This window comes from Numenius arquata, chromosome 18, assembly GCF_964106895.1.
Source record: "Numenius arquata chromosome 18, bNumArq3.hap1.1, whole genome shotgun sequence".
NCBI lineage: Eukaryota > Metazoa > Chordata > Aves > Charadriiformes > Scolopacidae > Numenius > Numenius arquata.
The window spans coordinates 9,605,057-9,628,903 of NC_133593.1; the positions used below are offsets into that span (position 1 = coordinate 9,605,057).

Consider the following 23,847-nt stretch of genomic DNA (forward strand, 5'->3'; position numbering starts at 1 on the left):
TTTTTTCCTACTTCTCGTAGGAATTGCTTGGCATCTGAGAAGAGAGGAAGGAGGGATGTCAACTGATTTTTTACCCCTAGCCCCCCTGGATTAATTACCCCATTTTTATTCTCTCGTTGGATCAATTACCCCTTCACCTTGCCTCCTCTCCCTCCCCTCCTTATGCGAATGAGAAGACAAGAGGAACAGGGAGGATTTTGATCTTAATCTCCCCGTCGTTGGATTACTTACCACCTCCCTCTTTCTGTTCTCCCCTTCCACGGTGGCTTCATCCCCCCCCTTCCCCCCCCGCCGTGCGATATCCAGAAGAAGAGAAAACGTTCCGAGTTTCTCTTAAATTTTTTTTTTTTGTTTTAAATTTTTTTGTTTTAATTTTAAATATATATTTTTTTATTCCCCCCCCCCCCTCTCCGATACCACTCTCCTCCTGCCTTATTTATCCTGCCACTATTTCGCGTGCTCGTGTGTGTCTGTACGTAAATCCCTTATTTAATTGTATTATTATTTGTGCGTGTGCAGAGTCCCCCGTCCCCCCCCCCCTCCCTCCCCTTCCCCCCCTTTCCCTCTCGGTGTCTGTCTCTCTCTCTCTCTCTCTCTCCCTCTCTCTGTCTGTCTCTTTCTTTCTTGTCGGAGGCTGTGGGATAATGGCGTGTGGGTTGTGGCTGTGAGGATGAGTTCCTGCTTCGTGCCGAACGGGGCCAGCCTGGAGGATTGCCATTCCAACCTCTTCTGCCTGGTAAGCGCCGGCCGCCGGCACCCACACAGGGCACAAGGGAGCCCGGGGAGCGAGGGAGAGGAGGGAGGGAGGGAGGAAGGGGGGGGGGGGGTGGGGGGGGGAGGGGAGGAAGGGGTAGTGGAAGCAAAGCAGCCATTTTTAGCATAGCTTCTGTTGGATGAGTCCTCAGAGTAGGCCCTGCCTGGAGCCAGCCAACTCTCCCATGCCCCTCTGGTTCCCCCTCCATCGCTGTCTGTCTCGCCTCGCCCCTCCCTCCGCTTTCTTCCTGGATAGTAGCCTCCCTGCCACTCGCCTTTTCCTTCGCTTTCCTCGCCTGCAACTTTTTCCTCCTTTCCCCCCCACCCCACCCCCCTCCACCCTGTCTTCTCTGCTTCTGAGCGTGGTATTTCTCGCAGGAGGGTAAGGAGCTCTGCGGCTCCTTCTCCTTTTCGGCCCCACATCTCGGGGAACTTTCTCTTTTCTCTCCCCGCTCCTGACATCCCAGGCAAACCAGAGCCCAAACCTCCCTCCCTCCCTCCCTGCTTTTAAAAACCTCCCTCTTTTGCTGCTTGTTTTTATTCTGGAGGTCTGCTTTTGGCGATGCCCTCGCTGTGAAGCGGTGGCATCTTCTATTTTGTTGTGCACCATTTTGTAGTCTTTTTAAACCCGAGTATGAAATCGTTCAAATTGTTGATTTTGGTAGCCCCCAAAGTAAATTTGATTTAACTGGACTGTGATGCAATTTTTGGTGGCTGTGCTGAGCCCTTTCATCTGCTTTTTAATGCAAATTAGCTAATCTTAGCTGACTGCCTGATATTTATTATGCTAGAGACTGTTACAAGTAGAAACCTGTGCCAAGCTGTGGTACTGATATTTTTTTGGATGGGGGGGAATCTGGACAGCCTGAACATATCTGCAGCCTGCATCAGGCCTGCAGCTCCATCTTAGTAGTGCATTTTTAAATCTTAAAGTCGTTCTAAAGTATCAACTGTTGCAGACTCCCTGTCTTTTGTCTAAATTGCTTCTCCTCCCGAAGGTAGGAAGGCTGCCATGTTGGGTTTAAATGTTGCAGTAATCTTATGTGTGTTGTCATATTGGGAAGGGACAAAAAAAAATAGTGACTTCTTAGCAAATGCCAGCCTACCTTGTTGTCCCTTCCCAAAGAGAAACCAGGGGCAAGTGCCTCCCCTACGTGCCTTGAGGTGACTGTCCTCATGTGAAAAAACTTAGAGCTAAAACTTGGTATGGTTATTGCATTGTGGATAACCCAGGAATTGTCTGTTTCCCATTACATACAGTAGTAACTCTTTTACTTTATGAAGTCGAATGAATTTTTGCCTAGAAGGGGATTTGGTGGATTATAATGCGGACGTAAGTCTGATGTGTAATTTAATGATAAAAACGGGATTTAAATTCTTAAGTTGTGGTGTGAGAAATGAAAAGCATGATAGCTGTGGGTGAAATACGTGTACTTGAGAGGCTTCCTGCGTGAGATACAGAGAATATTTTACAATGGAGAAACTTGTGAAATTTTCCAAAGTAGTAGGTGACTGGAAGAACGAGTGCTTGAGGTAGATTTACTGTATTGCCTATTTCCTTAGAGTATTCTTGGATTGAAAAGGTAGTGTAGACATAAGTAAGCAAAAAGAAAGACATTCTTTGCTAAGGCAAGTGTTTAGTAGATTGGGCAGTTGCAGCCCGCAAATGATTACATTCTTCACTTGTCTTTCACTTTTTAAAAGATTTTAAATAAGATCTGTCTTTTCTCTTTGTAATCTTAAAGCTACAGTGAAAATGAACAGCTTTTGCTTTACAGCAGTTGTCAAAGGAGATTTTAAAACAGGGTGCCTAATTATTTCCAGTTTATCTTCCAAGGTGCACAAAACTTGCTAGTATGGCTTCTGTTAAATTTTATTGGATTAATCCTTCCTCTCTTCCACCCGCCTCTTCCTGTGCCATCATCTTGTTATAGCAGGATGTTTCTGTAGCTACACCAGTGTCTGACAGTTGTTCTTTTCCTTCCCTTAGGCTGATCTAACTGGGATTAAATGGAAGCGATACGTATGGCAGGGTCCAACATCTGCCCCAATTCTCTTTCCGGTCACGGAAGAGGACCCTATTTTGAGCAGTTTCAGTCGCTGTCTGAAGGCAGATGTACTCAGCGTTTGGCGCCGAGACCAGAGACCTGGACGCAGGGAGCTGTGGATATTTTGGTGGGGTGATGACCCCAACTTTGCTGACCTTATTCATCATGATCTCTCAGGTAGGAGGAAATGAATTACCTTCTTTTGGTCAGTGAAAGGATGCTGTTCCTCAGGGCTGTCTTCTGAAAATCTGTACGAGATGGACTGTTGTCTACAGATAAGATAAATTTACTGCTACAATCTACACCAAATTATTGCGGCAGTGTGGTGTTCAAACAGCTGCTGCCTGTGTTTAGGTGGTCTGGGACTGCTGGATTTTCAAGAAACGAGTTTTTGCTCCCTACTTGTTTCTTTTGAAAAAAAACCAAACCCAAGCCTATGAATTTTGGCAGCTTCTTCACAAGAAAGCTGTGCCTAAAGCTGTGCCTGTGATTCAGAACTGATGTCTTAAACATGTTTTGATAAGATCCCTTTTGTTGGGCAATTAGAACTTTCAAATTCAAATAGTAAACCCCATTTTATTATGTAATAAGAATTGTAGAGATCTCTGCGACTCTTGAACCGTAGGGAGTTGTTTTGATTGGAAGTCAAATCATGGGTGAGAAGCCCTCAAAAGAAGGCATCTGAAACTAACTTGCTGTTTTTGTGCAAGAATCTCTAAACTGTGTATTTCTATGATTTCCCTCTCCCCCTTCCCCAGTGCTTTGACCCTGTACCTGATTTCGAACTTAGACTTTTGAAAGCCTGACAATATTTATATTTCTCAGTAATGTTGTACTTCTGATTTGGCAGCTTGTTTTGGAAATGTTTACGTCTTGATCTCTTTGCAAAGTAGATGGCTTTCCAGTTGCTTGTCAGTAAGGTGATGAAGTTAGGTTTGTAAATCTAAGTGGTGAGGCTGAACTAATTCAAGAAAAAAACAAAGTCACATCACTCCAATTTCCTTTCAAATAACGTACAGTATTCAGATTACTGAAGCGTAAAATGAGACCGAGGTTTGGTGACCTGGTAACCAGAAATTGTTCCTGCTGGTCATGTTTGGTTTGTGGACAGCTGAAGAACAAACACGAGTTTGAAGTGCCACTGAGGAAGTTGACCTGAAAGAATGTAATAATATGTAGAATTTTCATACAAAAATAATGTGATCTGAAAAACAATTCATGCAGTAAAGTGATGTTTACGTCTTTGAATAATTAACTTCAAAGATTGGGATGTTGCATGTATTCCTGTCTGTCCTGAAACTGGAAACTTTGCATCTTAAATGAGACATGTTGTAGGTTGCTTGATATTTTAGTGCATTTATGGCTTCCTTATTTTGCCCCGTGAATAACCCCAATCTTGACCTGCCAGCAACATCCTTTGTATAACCGAGATGTAACTTAGACTAAATGCTATTTTTGGCCTGGGCCTGCCCTGAGCAAAGACCAACACTTGTGCGAAAGTATCTATGTAAATTTTATATGCTCTTGGCTGGTGGGATTAAATTGAGACAAATATGTTACATTATTTTTTGAGCGGAAGATCAAATAAAGGTTAAGCCATTTGAAGAGTGCGTTTTTGCACTACCTGGCCTTCAAAATTATTTGTTTGAGCAACTTTCTTTGTGTTCTCTCTTGAATCTATCTACTAGTGATACAGTGTAGAGGTGCCTTTTGAAAATAGTGTTTTGTGGCTGAGCTTTTAGATCGGTGTGTATTTATGCTTTTATAGAATTATGCTTTTACGCACGTAGATAAGCATGTATCATCCTAGGTACTTATCAAGCCCTAACCTCTCTTAGGGTATAAGGGAGAGATAGTAGGGGATTAGAGTCTCCCAGCCACGTCTTTGCAATTGTTTCGGGTATTTTCTTTGTTCAGGTCACCTGTGGATGGCTGCGCTTCAGAAGGGGAGGCTGTTCATGACTTGCAGTTAGATGCTTTTCTAAATAAATACTTATCACTCACGAGACTGTTACCTATGTCTATGTGTAGATATATCTGATGTCTTGCTTTTTGCAGGCATGTTTTTGTCTCCTTTTTAATGAAAAGGAGACATTATCGTCTCTTAGAGTATGTTAGTCTGATTGGCTCTTCTGACCAGAAGTTGATAAAGATATTAATCAGCTAGATTGTGGAGGAGATGGCTGAGGAGTGCCTGCACCTGCATTTCTTCTCTTTCCCGTTACACAAAATCTTAATGTGAACCTTATATAAGAAAGAATTATGGCTGAACCCAAACAATGTTATCTGACCTTTGTCATAGACCTAATGGATTTTTTTCATTGGTGGACAATTTCTCCTAGTAATTCACATCGCCCTGTTCTCCCAATGATTGCTTGTTACCTTTTCAATGGGAAAGATAAATGACTTCCTGGCAGAGGCTTGTTACCTGCAAAATTGATTGGAAATTGTTTGCTGCTGACTGTTAAGGTGCTGCCTCATGTAGAACTTTTCTACTCAGTAGGTGAAGAATTGCCCTAAAGGATGGGGCGAGGGGGGCTGAGATGGGCTAAGAGCAGTCTGTGGCTGGTTGCCTCACCTTCATTGCCTACGGACAGACTTCTTTTGGGGAAGTGTGCCTTGCATGAACTGTAGTTAGAAATATGCTAGGGCCAACGCTAATAAAGTCTGATTTTTGTCTTCCTTTGGTATAAAACTATGCCTGTTAAGGAGAGGTTGGTATTTTGTCAGTTTTTGACTTTTTTTGGTGATTTGTAGTTTCAATGAACAATGGACATGAAGTGTCTGGAACACGTCTTGGCTATCAACCCTCGGGGATTTGAAATATGGCAGTCTTCAAGAATCCTTTTGTCCCATACAGAGTGCCTTCCCAAGATCACTTCAAGAGGGAGTGTACAGTTTTGTGGGTGTACATCTCTGCATATCAGATTAAAAAAAAAAAAATGATATCTCTCCCTCTTCAGCCTGTACGTTCTAGAAGTTCATCCTTTGCCCCGGTGATACGTTTGAATGCCTGTTACTGGCTATATCTGAATTCTCGTATCAAGCCTTGGATGACTGTCTTGTTGATGGTCAGAGTTTGTTGTTGCCTGGGGGCATGTCAAAAGGAGGCTTGTTCAGAGATGCTGATTGATCAGTAATATCGACCTCAATCATATTTTTTTTCCTTCCCCAGGAAACTACTTACTGTATGTAATACCAAAAAAACCCACAAGTCTGTTTCTACCCCAGCATAGCTAGAGGCAGACAGAAGGGAGTGAAATGGTATTTTATCCTCTAACAACCTCAAAGATTATGTTTTTGTTGTGACAGTGAGGCTTGATTACAGTAATTCCTGCAACTCAAACCTTAAAGTAGGACATCTCTTCAAATTTCAGAAGGTGACAGTCTCTCACTGGTCAAATCAGTGGTTGCTTTATCAGATAGGTTCTTTCTTGTTTTAAAGCAGTTACCTATACACTTGATTTTGGTGTGGTGTGTTTTTTTATTTTATTTTTAAATTGGCAGTAGATGGTTTCAAAGCTGAGAACAGTTGGGGATGAATTATGTACAAGACATAGTCCCAAGGAAATGGTTACAATTTGATTAACGCTTGGATAGGGAAAGCTTCTGTATGCCTTTGACTTTCAAATTGCATCTTTTAAATGGTGAGCTATAAGATCCGTCTTATTTTTGTTCTGGTGTCTATTAAATCTTGTTAATTTACTTTAAAAATTAAAGAGTTTTCCTTGTACCTGTCATATATCAAGTTAATCAGTTTTTGTTTGCTGAACAGTATTCCTCATGCTCCTGTGAGGGATAAATGTATAAAAATAATGCCAGTCTTGGTTCTTTGCTGGGCTCGTAGGAGAGGTTGAAAGAGTAAGGAGGAAGGTCCATGCACTGATGCTTGTCTGTTGGTACTGGGTGGTAAAAGCAGGAACAGTCATGGCAGCAGAGACTTCTGTGTGTTGGGTAGTTCTCAAGACACGTGCGTTACAGATCAAATCCTTGTCTCCAGACAAATCTGTGAATTGGTTGGTTTGTGCTGATGTCAGCATTGAGTGTCTCATTCCTTCTAATACAATGGAAACCGGAGTATGAGCCAGTTACATACTGAAGGCTCTGCAGAAAACCCTGCCCGTTGCAAGTAGTTGGCAAAGTTTGCTTTGAAAATAGTTCAGCTAGTGGCTTGTTTTTTTTTTTTTAAATATAATTTGCTTTCTAAAACTATTTAACTCCTACAGAAAAAAGGTTGCTTTCTTAAAAATTTTGCACCTAGTGTTAGTATTGTGAGCTGAAGTGACTTGTCTGTGGTGGATACGTATGTAATAAGAAGGCATTACAAACATTCCTTGCCATGTAGTGTGCTGATGCTTTAGCATTTCTTCAGTCTTCCATGTTAGAGATGTGTGCACTTCAGCAAAACTGCTGATAAGCATTATGCAAAAATTACTGAATCAGTCTTTGTGTAACTTCTGTGGCTTGGTGTGAGCACCAGCTCGAGGGTGATAATTAACTTTTTTCCTTTTTTGCTTTTCTCTTGGCCGACATGTATGTGAAATACCTCTGGAGTAAGGTGAAAAATACTTTGTCACAGTAAATGAGGATTTTGCATTGTATTTTGTTGGTTGTAGGTATGATGTCACATGTAGAATTATACCTCTGTAAATAAGAACAATGACTCCATGGGCACTAAGGACAAGATTTAACAACATAAGTAAAATATATCTGCATATGGAATTACTCAAAGACAGCATGAAGGAGGATATTGGAACATTTAGCTAGGAAGTTTTTCAGCTTTTCTTTCCTTGTCCCTATGCAGCAGGTCTCCTGTCCAGCCAAAATGACACCCAACAAATAGTGAAGGAAAGCTGTTACTCTGTTATCCTTACAAACGAGCATCGCTACAAGCTTACAAAATGGTCATACTTAAAATATGTAATACTCAGAAAAATATTCTGCTGCATAGAGAAAGCATAAAACCTATATATGTGATGCTGGTAAAGGGCTAGCACTGCAAAAACCAGCTTGTGTTGGTGCTGAATATTTTGAATATGGTAATTTGGACAGTAGCTCATGTTTTGGCTTGCTTCTCGGTTGATGAAATTTTCCAGCCAGTTTGGATATCCAGAGTCTTGTATCTAGACTCTTTTCCATGGATGCAGATAACAGGTACAACTCTACTAGAAACAAGCTTGTTGTGTTGCTTGGGTTCTCCAGTTGGTATTTTTGAGCTGTAGTCAGTCCCTTTTTTCACACAAAATCTGTTGCTTCTCGCTTATTTCATAAGTGATATAGGCCCTCAAAATTATTCTTCAGTAGGTTAACTGGATAATTTTTGCTTTGAGAAATTTTATTTAAAGTATGTGACTGTAAAAATCTGTTTTTCAAATAGAAAACTTCACATGAAGTGTTTCTGTCATATTATTGCAATACTGCACGCAGCAGCAATTTCATGCTGCTTTGCTTATTATACGTCCCTTGTAATCTGAAGCTTATATGGGAAGTTTGATTGTATAAATCAGTTTTGCATCAGTCTATTTCTGTAACTGGCAGCCTGTCAAATGATGACAGAAGGGAAGTCCGTGAAGGTAAGTAGAACTTTTAAAAGATGTGTCTCAGTCGCAATCCTAAGGAATGGCTTTTTTCCTCTGAGTAATTGAAGTAATTGTGGGGGGGCAGAATTGTAGTCCAAAGTGGAGGTTTGATTGTGGTTTGTTTCTTTGCATCATTTATTTTAGAAGTTCATTAAGCATTAGTAAGATATTTTTAACGGTACAGTAAATATATTCAGCCTTTTCAAGAGTTGATGCTTACTGATGGCTTGCTGATGTGGCCAGTTATTTGTTAAAAGGAAGAAGGGGGAAAATCCACATTCTTTAAAAGTGTTCTTGAAAGTGTCATTTTTAGTACTGTATTCAAAATTGGTATTCTTGCAAAAACCCATATATTAATCAAAGATCTGTTTATTTGTTAGCAATCCTTGATTACTAAATTTGGCTAAAGATCTGTGGGTAACAAGTATGGTTTAAAACATCTGACCTGAATGAAATGAAAAGGTTTAAAGATACTGCTTTTTCAGATTTCACTAAAAAATGCAAAGCTTTTGTATTCTGAGCGTGTTTCCAAACTCCTGCCTCCCAATATGATTGTGCAAGAGCACCAGAAAGATGGAAGGGCATAATCAGGAAAAATGAACTTTACATTCTTCATACAGTTCACCTGAAGCAGTAAAGTAGAACGTAAAAGTACTAAAAGCAAATAGCCTCCTACAACTGTTTCATCCGAATTGGATGGTGGTAGTATCAAGGAAGTGTTGTCTGGGAAAGTTTGTTATTTATGTGTAGTATGAAAATTGCTTTTTCCTGGCCATTGTTTCCACTAATTCTTCATTTCCTGATAATTTTAAGCTTAATTTAAGGACAATTCTTAGCCTAATATGTGGTGTAAAGAGAGAGGGAACTAAATTCATTATAGTGGGATGATACGTCTGTAACTTGATTAATGGATTGACACAGAGGAGCTGAGTGGTTTGGGCAGCCGAGAGAACTAATAAGAAATAACATTTCTAACCTTTGGGCTACCAGAGCACTTCTGTGGATAACACTCGGCTGAAGTGAAATTGTGGCTTAACACTTTCTTAAAATGACTCAGCAACTTATTTTGGTTTATTAACACTATCAGATTGAACGTTTTAAGTTATTGTGTTAAAGAAAGATTAGAAGACAAAAGTGCCTCTTCCTCTCCCTTTCTTTTTAAAAATGGTTTACTTTGTACAATTTCTATTAAGTGGGAGGATTTTTCTTGTGTTGAGAAACAATAATTTGAATGATGAAGAAAAATAGTTGGGAGATGTGAGCAGATGTCATGTTTCTCTCCTTCCATCCACCACCCTAAAAAAGGGGAGGGGAATGACTAAATAGATTTCAAAAAGACACAGAACGCTTACTGCTGCTTTTTTTTTTTTTTTGTATGAATTTGAATAATGTTCTGAAATGAGGGTATCTTTAACTGTCATCTTATTTAACCTTCCCTTTCTATAGCAAGATGCACTTCAGTTTGAACAGGTGGTCTTATTTTGGGTACCAGACGTTCTTCCTGCTCGGGAGGCAGGCTTACAGCACGCTGTCTTTTTAAATATTAGGGTTTTAATTGTAATTTCTATCTTAATGCCTTCCCCTTTCCCCATGTAATATGCTCATCGAAGAGCTCTCTGTTTCAGCAATAAACTAAGAGAGCTCTTAAGAATTATAATCCTGTGACAAGTTCTTGCATGCAAACTTTTGCTCATAACTTGGTTGCCAGCGCGACTATTAAAGTTAAATGAAATAGCTGGCACTTTGGAGTGTCTTCAGAAAATCAAAACCTCTCCTTCGTGTCCGTAGTGTGACCATCAAAACACGAGCTTTGAATTGCACTTCCGTATCTTTGCCATTTCAGCATCTTTCTTCTCATTGATGCACTAATATGTCAAAACAAAATTAGGCATAAAGGCTGGAAATAGCTCTTTCTATTTCCTCTTATAATGGGTAATTGACGCAGGGGATGGTCTTAGAATGATTTTTTTTTTTTTTTTTTTTTAAATTACGAGAGCCATATAGAAACCAACTATTTAACCTTTGAAATGGCGTGGAGTTTATTGTGCAGTTAAAGTCCAATATCATTAAGCCTTGTAGTTAATGTTTGCTCTATCCAGCTGGTTGTTTGCCACCGGCGGAGCAGCCTGGGCCGAGCAGCGGCGCTGCCCTGGGACAGGGCTCCTTTCTGTCCCCTCTGTCTGCAGAAAAATGTGTCCTCTTGGCGCAAACACTTTATACCCTTCGACTTTGGACCTTTGTTGCTTTTTTGTTACAATCTTCTTGTACGATGTTTCTTTAGTGAGTTACTGTATTATCTTGTAGCTTTATGGTTTTTAAAAACAAGGGTTGTTTTTTTTTTTTCGCTGAACTTCAAAAGTGGCACAGGGTGGTGGGGTGGGAAACTCCTGGTGAGGTCTTTTATTTAGGAAATGTGGTTCCTTGCATTTCCTTGTCTTTACCAGAAAACTATTTCATGTAATGATTCATCTGTAATGATGCACACCTCGCTTATAAATGATGTGGCAGGTCTGTCTGCTCTTATTCTGTCGCTCAGAGAAGGATACTGGGGAGTAATTTTCTTTAACTCACAACACTGATCTTAGGTGGAAATGGACTTTTACTTGTGTGGGATCTTGCAATATATAAATACGGCCACCACGTTCTGGTTGCAGTAGTGTCTTGAAATTCCTTTTTCTGTCGTCTTTTGTCTTAAATACTGTTTATTGTAACCATCTGTAAGATTTTTTTCTAAGTAAAACTCTTAGGTGTCTGGTTTTCTACACACTCTCTAATTTAAGGATATTGAGACTTTAGTTAATACTATTGCAACCTTTTAAGCTTGTAAGTGGCTTCCAGATAAAGGTGAAGGGGCTTATTTCAAAGGGAGATTTAAAATGCAAGGACTGGGCTGTATTACTGAGGTTTTCTGACCATCGAGCGAACCAGCGGAAAGCTGTTTGAACTAGAATCCTCTGTGAAGGAGGGGTGAACAGAGAGGTTGCTGTTGCAAGACCTGTTGTACGAAAGTAAATCTAAACCCAAGCCTTGCTTCTTGGAGGTGAGCGGAGAAGGCCTGAGGGGAAAGGAATGTGAGAGATGAGCAACCAGCCCTAACTTTGAGTTCGGAGTGGGGGTTGGAGCAAGCGACCTCCACAGGTCCCTTCCAACCTAAATTATTCCATGACTATCCAGAGACTGAAGTAAAAATATGTCTCCTTATCTATGTCAGACAGTCTTCTAGTCTGTGCTGCTACCTGGAGTATAAGAGCGATGGCGTTATAAGAATAACTCTGCTAGGTTAGTCCAAGGAGACCAGCAGCAGACCCTTAGGGATATATGTAAAACATGATATACAAGGAACTGTAGGCATAAAGATAAGACCTGATTTCCAGTAATTTAAGGACAAGATCTCCAGTCCTCTTACATTATCCTCTGTATTAGCGTGTTGCTGGGAATGAATATCACATATATATTGAGAGATACTACAGGAACTTTCACATGTCCCTCATTTTCCTTGTGGACTGTAGTTGTAATGCCATTGTAATCCTTTGGACCAGTGCATGTACTTCTAGGGCCCATGAACTATGTGTTCAAACACCGATTATGAGCCAGAGTGGTTGAAGAGATTACTGCTTCTAGTAATGAATCTTGCTCTCCAATTTGGCAAATCAACTTGGCTTGTGTAAGTTGGATTCCATGGCTGCGTTTGATTTGTGGGGCACATAAGATCTCGGCGTTTCACTTCAGAATCCCATCAGTATGAGCTGGGCTTTGTCTTTGTGCTTGCTGTTTTCCTCTTCTGGTACATGAATAGATCAGAAAGCAGGACTAGCCTGCTTAGATATCTTTGCTTTTTATTTTGAATTAAAAAGAAAAATTGCAGTTGCGAGAATCTTCTGGGGAGAATCAGCTTGCTCTTCCCAGTTTTCTGGTTGTTTTTTTTACCCCTCCTCTAGCAAATTGATGAACATTAAGAGTCAGTTGATCGACAATATTTGTGCCCAGCTTAGCTGAAGACACTAGGATATATGAAAAGTTTGGCTTTGGGCAATTTATTTTTAAGCATAATTGTCAGCTAATTCTTCAGGATAAGCAATTCGGACTACCCAAAGCACAAGCCACCTTGCGGACAGATCTACAGTGATCTTGCAGGCTGAAATACGTAACGTACTGGTGCAAGCTGTTTCCTTTTGCGTACAAATAGCTGTTGAATCTTTCTTTTTTTTTTCTGGTGGGAGACGAGATATTTTTATAGCTGATTACTTTTAGCAGTTATACTGTTATAACGTGAGTAGAGTTATTATCTGAATGTTACAGGCTTTTTTTGGTTGCATGCGATGATAGGAATGTCTTAAAAGCTTGTGGGAGAGGAAAGGATATTGTGATATGTGCATGAAATAATAGGATGGAATTCAATGCTAATTTATATTTTTCTCTTTGCCTTGTAGAAGAGGAAGATGGTGTTTGGGAGAATGGACTTTCTTATGAATGTCGCACTCTACTTTTCAAAGCTGTTCACAACCTGCTGGAGAGGTGTTTAATGAATCGGAATTTTGTGCGCATTGGGAAATGGTTTGTGAAGCCTTATGAGAAAGATGAAAAACCTATAAACAAAAGGTAGGATGTTTGTTTTTTTTGCTTTATTAAAGAAGTTATATGGTTTATTTAGGCTTTGTGCTAGAAGAAACATTTAATTAAGAGCACTCTGTTTATAATTTGTTTGGGAACCTGGATCTATCTTGTTTTTCTTCCTTTTGGATTTCTTCAAAACTTCCTTATGATGAAAGGAAGTAACACTAAAGGTAGTAGCCAGTCTTTTCTGGCTACCTATATACAGACTGGATAATATGGATATTGCAAAAGAAGCCAGAGTCTTCTAGAAAGGAATGAAAGGATAACTGTGTGAAGAGATACCTGCTGTGGACTTCCCAGTATAGTGACTGGGATGAATTCTGATAGCAAATACTAGGAAAGAGCCATTCTTTGAGCAGGCAGCATCTAGAGAGCTATTTACAGGCACCACGTGAGGTTTGGGTAAATTGCATCTTACGGGAGATGTTGAGAAGAGAATTTGAAATGTCAGTTCCTGATCAGAAAGAAGGTTGTCTGGGAACACTGCTGTTATAAGAATACATGTGGCCTCCACATTGAGGGGGAGGAGGGCGAGAAGAGAATTTTTGATCTAAATTGGAAGGACTTCTTCTCGTGGTACTAACATGGTTTGACACGGTCTATGTTGCCTAGCAATAAATAATGAAATGAATAAAAAGTAGGTTAGCTGGAACAAGTTTAATCGCTGTTCTCAAATCAGCTTTTAAAATACAAAGTAATTTAAAGCTTAGACGGTGGGGTTTTGTTGGGGTGGGGGGAGCGGAATGTGTATGTATGTGTTAAATCTTGCATGCAGGAAATTTTGAGTTCAGTGGCTTTGCTTTTTGGGTGTGGGGTTGGCCATTGTTGGTATCTTCTGCAATAAATTTAACTTGAAAGAAAATTAGCGCTGTTTGGGAGCAAAAGAAGCAGAAGCACATGTTTGTGTGTGTTTCTATTAGTAGCTGTGAACTGCTGCTTTTAATTTATGTATAAACTTGTCCTTTAGTTCTAGGCATCTCTTTCTCCATGCTGGTCAGGGCAAATGCTTCCTCTCTGGGGTGTCCTTGTCCATCCATTTCTTCTGTTTGTTGTTGCTATAAATCAATAGTAAAGAGTTTACTTTTAACTGTTTAGGCCAATATTGTCTTGGCACAGTCTGGGCTTTCCTCATTTGAGGAACTGGTTTTCCAAATTGCCATTTGAAACTAGCGTTAGTTATGTCATGGCACCTCTTACAGTAATTCTATAAAGCTCTCTGCAGCAGCTGGAAAAGCTGATGAAAGCTTTTAAAATAAAATAGTGGTGTTTGTTTAATTTGGAGACTGATTCTTTTTTCAAGAAGGTCAGAAGGTCAAGATGCCTAAAGAAAATAGCTGAAGGAATTGTGTGCTTACCCACACAACAATCATAACATCATAAGCCGTCCAGAACTAGTGGAAAAATATGTAGAAAGATTTACACAGATCTGTGTAAAACAATGTCTTTGTAGAGAAATCTCAATATTTCTACCAGATAGCTCAATCCTATGTGATGTTCTGAGTACTGGCTTTTATGAAATGAAGTGAGGGGAATGGTTAACATATGTGCATGCTCTTGGCATATTTGGCTCATCCCTTCTAGAAATACCTACAATTTGGATAATCTATACTCTCTGGAAAGTTAGGCTGTTCAGAGATACCAGTTCAGGCCTCTGCTGCTCCCAGCAACTTCCTGTGGGAGAAACCCAAATGACCGAAATAGGTGCTTTGTGATACCATCCCTTAGCTAGAAAGTGTGTCACATTCTGTTTGAGGAGGAAATGTCAAGTGGAATGGTTTGAGTGGATTTTGGTCTCTTGTATAAATTGGAGTTCTCTTCTAGTCCAAAGGGACATTTCTCTTTTAACACGTTGAGCATGGGTTGCAGCAAACTCGACATAAAAGGACTCACAGGCTGACTAGAAAATGCTCTGAATGTTGCACCCAGGGTACTGATATGTTTCTTATCAGACAACTGGTATTAAGGTTTAGTTTTTGTTTGTTCTAGAAAACTCTTGCATATTTTTCCTTTCTTAGGATCCATTTAATCAGCAACACGTACACTAAGTTTTATCTTTTTTTTGTAGATGTGGTTGACTTAAAGACCAAAACAAACTACCAACAACCCCTCCCCAAAGCTTTTCTGTTCTTGATTATGGCTGCACATATCTTAAGAATCAGAACAGTTTTGAAGCTATATTTTTGTCTTTTTGGGCATTTTCACTATCTTTCAAGTAACAGGAATAGTAATGTTCATAATGCTCTTCTCGGAAGCATGTCTCACTAGCTTCTTGATATAGGAAGAATATTCTTTTTCAGAAGACTTCATGTTTCTTCCTCTATTGGAAATATATATATATCTCCCTGAAAAGTAGTGCTTCTCCTATGTAGAAGAGGCCACAGATGAATGTGGCAGGTATTGCGTCTGTCATAGGGATTAAAGCGTTTCTGTTCAGGAAGGTTGTAATTACTTCTTTGTATTGCTTGTGTTGATTAAATGTGTATATCATTCTTAAGGAAGAAAAACATTACCTATGATGGCGTTGATATATTTTTATTCATCCTTTCCTTCTTAGAAAACATTGACTAGTGGGAGAAGTACAGGAAGAAACTGCGCGTACCCAACATCAGGAAGGCTTTGCCCCACTCCCTGGTATCCCAGCATGAGTGGTGTCTCGCTTCAGTCCAGACCTTGTCACTGTTATCTTTAGTGCCCGCTTCCATCCCGTGGTGCTATGTACGCTTTGCTTTTTTTGGGACCACTCTTTGTGTTAACATTCAGAAACCCTGAGTATAGAATTCACGTGCCTATATAATTTAGAGGCACTTAGTATGCTGGGGATAAGAAGTCTGCTACCAGCCTGCTTCAGATTGTAGTTTATACTACCCTGCTCTTTGGGGCTTGGCTGGCCACTGTATAGACTTGTTCTCTGTGTACTACAACTACAGATTTTGATAAGGTTGATTGTTCTTGCTGGGGATCTTTAGTGTCAGAGACTTTGATGAGAGGCTGAGCAGTCGGTGCTCTTGACAGTGGAGGCAACTTCTTCCTGTGTGCTTTCTGGAGCTGTGGCCTCAGCTCCAGGACTCCATGTGCAGGACTTTAGTCCCGCTTTTTACTTTCTTTCTCTTTGAAGGATGTACAGATAGAACTATCTCTTTCATTTGAAGCTGATCCCATCTGGATTTTTCTGAGTTCTGCTTGAAAGCATGTGGTTCCAGAATATGTGAGATTTTCTGGTATCTGGTCTCCCAACAACGGAAGTCAGTTGTGTTTCACTTTTTGTATGTATGTGGTAGTGCAACAGTTGTAAGGCTGTGATTTCTAATAGGTGTCTGGCTGGGATGACAGATCCTCAGGCAGCTGTGGCTTCCTGTCTGTTGCTCTGTTGTTTTTCCTCCTTGTATAAGGTTATGTTAAAGTAAACTTCATCCTCGTGTTGCATAAATTTTAACTTTAATAGGACAGTCCTTAACGTTCATAAACTGATGCCAGTGTGGCATATAAAAAGATGACCAAGAAAATAAGAATGAGATGGTTTTAGCCATCACATCATTAAACGTAATTAAACCCTGAACACTTAAAACATACAGACAAACTAACTTATTAAGCTAACCTCATATTATTGTTTAATAGATCTTAAAAATTTTGCTATGGAAAAAGTAAAAACCTCAAATGTTTGCGTTATGTGGTCACATACTGCATGTTGACAAGGCTGCAAGGTAATAACCATGACCTGCTCTTCCCTCCCTCCCCTACTTCTCCCCAGTCTAAAATCAGCATTGAGAAAAGTGAGACAGTCGTGTATTTGGTGATATTTGATCTGTTAGAACAAGTCACGATTACCGTGCCTGAGGAAACTGTCTGAGGTTTTCAAGTATGCCAGTTCCATTTCTGTTTATAGACAGGGCAGGAATGGAGTAGCTCGCTCCCTAAAGTGGGTGCAGTGGGTTTTTTGTTGTTGCTGGTTTTTAAGTAGGCAATTTTCAGCTTTCAGGAATGGGTGATGGGGGTCAGCAGAAGAACAGCAGTAAAATAAAAGACTAAAGAGAAGGTTTTGCTAATGGTCTTAGCTGTAACCAAACAGGAAAAAAAATCATTGCCTTGGTTTTTGTCACAACTTTTTTCAATCACTTAAAGCAAGGTGGATTACAGAAGCTCAATAATGTGGTTTAAATGACTGCATATTAAATTACAAAGTTTGACAAATAGGAATGTCTTTCTCTTTTCTCCTTTCCAACCTATAGTGTTATTGCCACTTTCAGAAATTCGGTTGTATGTGCTTTATTCAAATATCCACCCTTTAAATATATGAGACTGAGACTGGGATCTGCTGCATCCAACTGCCTGTCTACCTTGGCTGGTTGTACTGCTCAAATCACAGCCTTTAGATGAGACTTTTCCTCTTGCCAACTGGATGCTAAAATAGTCGTGTATACCTGGAATAAATATGATTAGGAAATTTGTTAAATTAAACACTATTTTAGGTACAGCTCCTTAGTGAAGATTTAGTCTGACACTCCTAATGAAACAAAATCATGAAGTGCTTACGTGGAGGGTATCTCTTGAAGTTTTAGTAGTAAGTACAACTTGCTAAACTTTAACACAATTGTAATCCCAGTAAGCAAATAATTGAGTAATCCGTGGCTTGTGGGTGGATCTGATAGACAACTGAAAATCTAGGCTACCAAAAGCTACTATATTACTTGTGTAGTTGTCTTTTTTTTTTTTTTTTCCCTTTTGTAAATAGGAAATAATATAACCAATTGCAGTGGGTGGCAAGCTGGAACTTGTGTCTGACAAGTTCACTTAAACAAAATACAAAAAAACACCAGAAAAAACCACCAGACAACCAAAACAAATGAAAAACAAAACAAAACAAAAAAAAAAAAAAGAAAAAACAACACCAGAAACCCACTTGGAAAATCATAAGTGATAAGCTTATCATAGCTTACAAAATGAAACTTGCTGCACGGGTTTCACAGGTAACACTGTTTAAAATTAGTCTGGGTGCAGGAGTTGATACTGCCAGCCCACCATTATTTTATTTTTTCATGGAAATACTATTTTATCTACCTGATGTAAATAATAAGTATATGACTTCATGGGCAATGCTGAAAACCCCCAAATTTATAAGCTTTTGTACATGTGGTTATCTTGATTTGAAGGTGTGCTTATCCTAGTTCTGAATAGAGGGTTTTTTGTTTTCTCTCTACCTCGTCTTGCTGGGAGGAAGAGGTAAAACCAGCCACAATGGATGCGATTCCCAGGTTTGGTGCAAGTGTGTTGGCAAACCTGCACTGTTGGATGGCCGGGGCAGTGGGAGAGTGGTGTTGGTGTATTTTATTTTTTTTTTTAATTTTTTTTTTTTCAATTGGGCCACAGACATGATCTTGCTGCCTACTTCAGAAATGTTTGTGTTGATGGTGTAACAGCAGTTACTCTGAAAGAGATCAGCTCTCGTCCCTTTGGTCTTCACTGCCCTGAAGACAAAGGGAATGCTCTGCTTTGGGTTCTGAGCCCAGGTTTCTGCCTTATCCCCTTCTTTGGTTACCTTTTTCATATTTCCCATGGGCTCCTCTTTCAGTGGGAACGGAGTGCTTTGCTGCTTGATCCCTCTAGAATAATGCTGTGAAACATTAAGGAAGAGAACAAGGAGATTTCTGGATGCTAAAGCTCAAAAAAACCTCTTCATACTTGGGAGAGTTAACTATACAAGAACAACGTGTACCCACAGGTTTTGCATTTATTTCTATATATTTAATTTGAAACCTTAATTCTTGGAACTGAGTGGCTCTTCCTTGATTCTGTTGGAATATTTTCTATTAAAGCCTGCTCAACTCTTTTTGCAGTCTTAAATTTCCTCCCTATGTTAATCTTCAAATCAAACAATGTCAACATTTTTTTTACAACAGCTCTAATGAGGCTGTTCTGGCATCGTGTACCGGCAGGAGAGCAGGTGATGTTTTTCCTTTTACTGTAGACAGCTGGAATTGAGAGCTGCTGTAAGTAGGACAGTGCAGGATAAACAGCAGGAGCTGAGAGCATTGATCACATGATTGTCTCTTTGGAATATTGGGTTGCTACAGAGACTACAAGCAGACAAATTTAGCACTTTACATCACAAAGCAGTTTTCTCTTATTTGGCTTAAGTTACAGGGGTAGTCGGTTCATCAGGAAAAAATGAAACAATGATATGGCTCTTGGTTTTTAGCTTTCAACAATAAATCTGTTCTTTTTGTTCACTGAACAATAAGATAATACAAAAAATATACACATACTTCAGATTTTGTTAAATGAAATTTTGATAATGTATTTCAATTTTGAACTTTGAAAAAATCTGGCTTAACAAGATGTTTGTAAATGTTTCAGAATGAGCAATGCACTGAAAGCTGTTACATTGTCTTTGAAACAGAGTAATGTGTAGCTATTATCTGTTTTTCAAATATGTTCTGGGTTCTTATTCTTTATAGCACACGTATATTTCATTGGAAAGCTCAAGTTCAGATAATTGAGATTTGCATCCTCAATAATTAAAGGATGCTAAAATATAAGATGACAGGTTTATTAGTCTCATTTAAGGTCTGAAATACAGGAACGTGAGCAAGCTCTTTTTGTAGTGTTGCTTAGAATTGTTGTATCTGGAGAAATACATACTTCTGTGGGTGTATATATACATATAAACTTGTGATTGCATTCTGAAAAAAAATCAGCTTTGCTCCTTTGTGAGATGGTGTGCTATAGTTTTAGTAGTGTACAAAAATGGCTTTTTGTTTCAACCTGGTTTTTATTGGGCTGAAGCTTAGCTCATTAATAATGAAGTTCATTTAAAAATGTGAAAGTCTTTAGGGTGAATATGACTTATTCTGGAATACAGGTCACTTGCTACGTTTGTATTTGTTTTAGTGCACATAACTTGGTTATGGAATAAATAAATACTATTAACTTGCAGGTTTAACTAAAATCAAAACATCCTCAGCTATGTGAAAAATATTTTTGGAGAGCCTCTTGACAGTAGTCATTAACGATGTGCTTTGAACTGGAAGGTTTTGTGTGTTTTTTTTTTTTCTACTTTGCTATTAGCTATGTTTTTTTGCTTTGTGTTATCATCAAAATCAGCTTTCTGCTATATTTACCTTCATGACCACGGGGAGTTCCTCGGAGATGCTTAGAAAAATGTCTGCTGTTCCATCTCTTTGTCAGTAGTTAGAGAAGCATCTGTGTTTGGAGATCGTATTACTTCGTGTTAAGATACAGAATATGCAACTTGCTAGAAAATGTAGACGTGCATTTGTTTAGATTTCTTCGCGCTTTCACGTTAAGGATATTAATGTCACTGTGTCTGCGTGAAGTGCAGACCTTGTGATGGGGCTGATCCCTGATGTTATAAGGGAACACGTAGCCAACGGCAAAAAAGGATGTTTGTAAATTGATTACTGATGATTCAAACTCTTATCATAGACGGTAGCGCTGCAATGTAGTAACTGTACGATAACGTCTTCTTCCTAGAGAACTAGGAACTGATTTCTCTTACCCTCTATTTCCCTCAGCCCCCAGCGTTTAAAAAACAAAACACTCCCTCCCCCAATAAGTAAAATAAAACCAAAGAAAGCTCCTAAAGTATTGAATAATTGACACAATTTTTGTATTTGCCTTGCGGGTTTTTTTGCCTTTTTCTTTCTTAAATCAAGAAAACTCAAACGTTTTTCCTGGCAGCTATTTTTGGTGTGGTGTTAATATAACAATATATTATTAATATAGTATATATTAATATAGTATTTTACTTATTTTACATTTTGCTTATTACAACAAATGCATACTTAATTTCCCTTTCCTCTCTGGTCTGAATTAAGATTGTGGAGTTTCGTGATTCAGGATTATGGATGGTGAATGGAAGTGGATGGTGCCATGTTTATAAACGAGAGTGGCTGTTGAAGTGGTGTAGGTGTGAATTGAAGGTGGCAGTGTAGAAAGCCGCTCTTCGTTAGCGCGTCGCAGGGTTACGGCTGTACCTGGCAGATGTAGACAGGCATAAAGAACTATTCTGAACGAGCGTTTACAAAGAGAAGGTGGTAGATGGGTTGGCTTGAGGGAGTCGCTTCTGCTTTTCTTCTGTTAGCTCAGGAAGCCTCAAGTGGCTCCGCAGCTTCTCTCTTTCTTCTCCGTGATGAAAAGCCCCAGAGGGTTCCTGACAAAGAACAAAGCGCGGGGTGTAATGTATCGTGGAACAGAGGACGATACAGTGCATGTTGAGTGTATGGTCAGGTACGTAATTCCTCGAGACTTATTCTTTGGCAGTTATATTTTGTTTTCCACCCTATGCTGGTTGCTATAGTGTTGTCTCTCAACCTGGTTAAAGGAAAAAAGGAAAAAAAACCACAAACAAATAACTGAGTAGGAAGGGTCTTGGGTGGTGCGTGTGTGTCACCTTAGAACTGTTTTCCATTTACATTTCCAAAAGAACCTATTTTATAGTAAAAGTGGGTTCTCCAGCCCAGAAATTTATTGTAGAAGGCTACTGTCACCTTTCAAAAATGAACTCCTTTGATACTTTAAATTTATTTAAGTGGCATACCAAAATAGTCTGTGGTGGAGCGTAACTATGTGGAGGTGCTTCTATTTGGGCAGCTGTGATGCATCAGTTGGGAACTCTCAGGTCTGTTGTTGCTGCTATAATCGTTGTCAGACACTCTTGATACATTGATTCTTGGTCAGAATGCCCTAAAGGATTCTTGGTGCTGGTCAATATGTACCAACTTTTGGCAAATGTTTTATAACAGTCTGAAATAATGAGGCATATTAATTAGAGACTTGAAACTGTAGTTGATGTGTTTGTGCTCCTAAACAAGGTGTGTTCTGCCCCGTTGAAAGAGAAATGGTACAATCTGAATTGTGACAGCCATTAGTTCTGGGACAGTAATTTGACTTTGCACTGTCTGCTTTCCTTATCTAGGAAATGGCAGTAGAAAGTATATAGTTTATAAGGATATGGTAAATATTTTGCTAGGGTTAGCGGTGCTTTGACTTGGTCAGTTATTCTTGGTTCAACTCAGAAATAATTTACAAAGACAATCTAGGAAAATAAGAGATGGTAATTATAAAACAACAACAACAAACCTCAAACCAACTCAATAAAAACCCCAACCCCCAAATAAACAAACAAACAAAAAACCCCCAACCAAACCCCACCATTATCTCTTTCAGCTGAAACACTTGGATGCTTTTTTTTGGAATTTACTATTAAAAATGCTATAGGATTTTTTGGTTGGAGACTTCTTCGGTGGTGGTGCTGTGGCAGTCCCCTTGCCTTGCGGCTGTAGCGCGGTGCTGATTTGAAGTGTGCAATCTAGTGAAGAGTGGATTAGTGAGGTTCTAATGCAGCTAATGTTTGTGAAGCACTTTGTAGATATAAAGCTCTACGTAAGTACTAACGTGAAGGAAAAAACAGACCTAATTACCTTTTTATCAAGAAGGTATTTCGAGATTTGCTAATGGAGATGTAGAAACCTCATGTATATGTAAATTTTCACATGCTTTCCCCTCTTACCCTTCAGTTTTTCTTACAAAGGCAGAAGTAGAAATTGTATTGAAATTGTCCATATCAGTTTCTGTTTCTTTTCACATGGAATCATAATCCTTTGTCTCTGAAACAAAAACATCTGTTTTGTATGATTAGAGTGAAGTGGGAGCATGGAGGAATCAAAAATGTTTTATACAAATGCATTTTAATGGACCGTAGGCAGGGACTGAAAGTTGCTTAAAATAACGTTACTTCCAAACAGTCTGTCTCTCTTTGTTTTTATTTTTAAAGTTGCTTTCTTTATTGGAACTCATTCTGATGGAATTCTGGTGTGTTCAGATCAAAATTCATAAAGAATGCTCATTCTGATGACACTTCACCACATCTGAATTCAGAGATCAGTTGGAAATGGGATTATTGATTTTTAAGTTCTGTGTTTAGGACTTTAATGAAATTAAGTTAATTAGAAATATTAATGGAGTAACTTCATATTCAGGGTCAGGCAAGAAAATGAGATTTTTGGTAGAACTGGGATTTTGTTTTCAGAATTTTCTATTAAAATTCTGTCCTCTGCTCTTATGTCTTACGTATGCACGTGCAACAATACCTGACCATAATTGTAAAAGTACAAAAAAACCCCTAAAACCAAAAGAGGGGATATCAATACTGGCTTTAAGAGGAGCTATTATGTTTTTGCTGTATCTGCAAGGACTTCTCTGATTCTCTCTTCACGCAGGACAACAGTTCTGAGCGTTGAGGTACAGGTTTTTTTTTTTTTTTTTTAAATATTTCAGTCAGGAGATGCTCTGCAGAAATTAAATAGCTGAGAAAATCACGAGATAACAATATGTCTGCAAATAAAAGCATAGATGGGCTCTGTGTTAGCAGGCAGGAAACCACCACCTTGCTTTCTGTTATTGTGTCCTTAACTGAATTGTAAAGGTAATTTGCTTATTCACCCCAAAGTGGTAAATTTTTGGCTGTGAGGTGAATTATTGGTAATAGGAGAGAAAGTCTTACAGAAATGGTGGAGATAGAGCTCTATATAGAGAGACAGATTTTAATTTTTTAAATTTTTTTAAAAAATAAGTTATGGTAAGGTTTGAGAAGATTCCTTCTAAACTGAAGCTTGAGGCAGCACTGTGTACTAGCAGCCAGTCTCTGGAAACTTAAGGAATTGGAGAATGTACAAATATATTAATTTTAAAAATAATAATAAAAAGCAGGTGTGATTAGAGAGGTTCTTGCAAAGTCTATAAAATGGTGTATGTGGGGGCGTCCAGTAACTTATAGCTCTGGTTCTCTGCTTTCCTTCCTCCTTTTCTCCACTCCCCTGCAAAGAGCTTTGGTATGG

The 23,847-nt window shown here is 39.1% G+C and overlaps 1 protein-coding gene across 1 annotated transcript in view; it reads left to right on the forward strand.

The window, feature by feature from the left end:
* The first annotated feature begins 670 nt into the window (after positions 1-670).
* MED13 (mediator complex subunit 13) overlaps positions 671-23,847 on the forward strand; it is a 54,845-nt gene continuing 31,668 nt past the window's right edge. The window contains exons 1-3 of the mRNA XM_074160459.1: positions 671-736; positions 2,744-2,978; positions 12,811-12,979. Coding sequence (XP_074016560.1) covers positions 671-736; positions 2,744-2,978; positions 12,811-12,979 — 470 coding nt within the window. The remainder of the gene's footprint in view (positions 737-2,743; positions 2,979-12,810; positions 12,980-23,847) is intronic.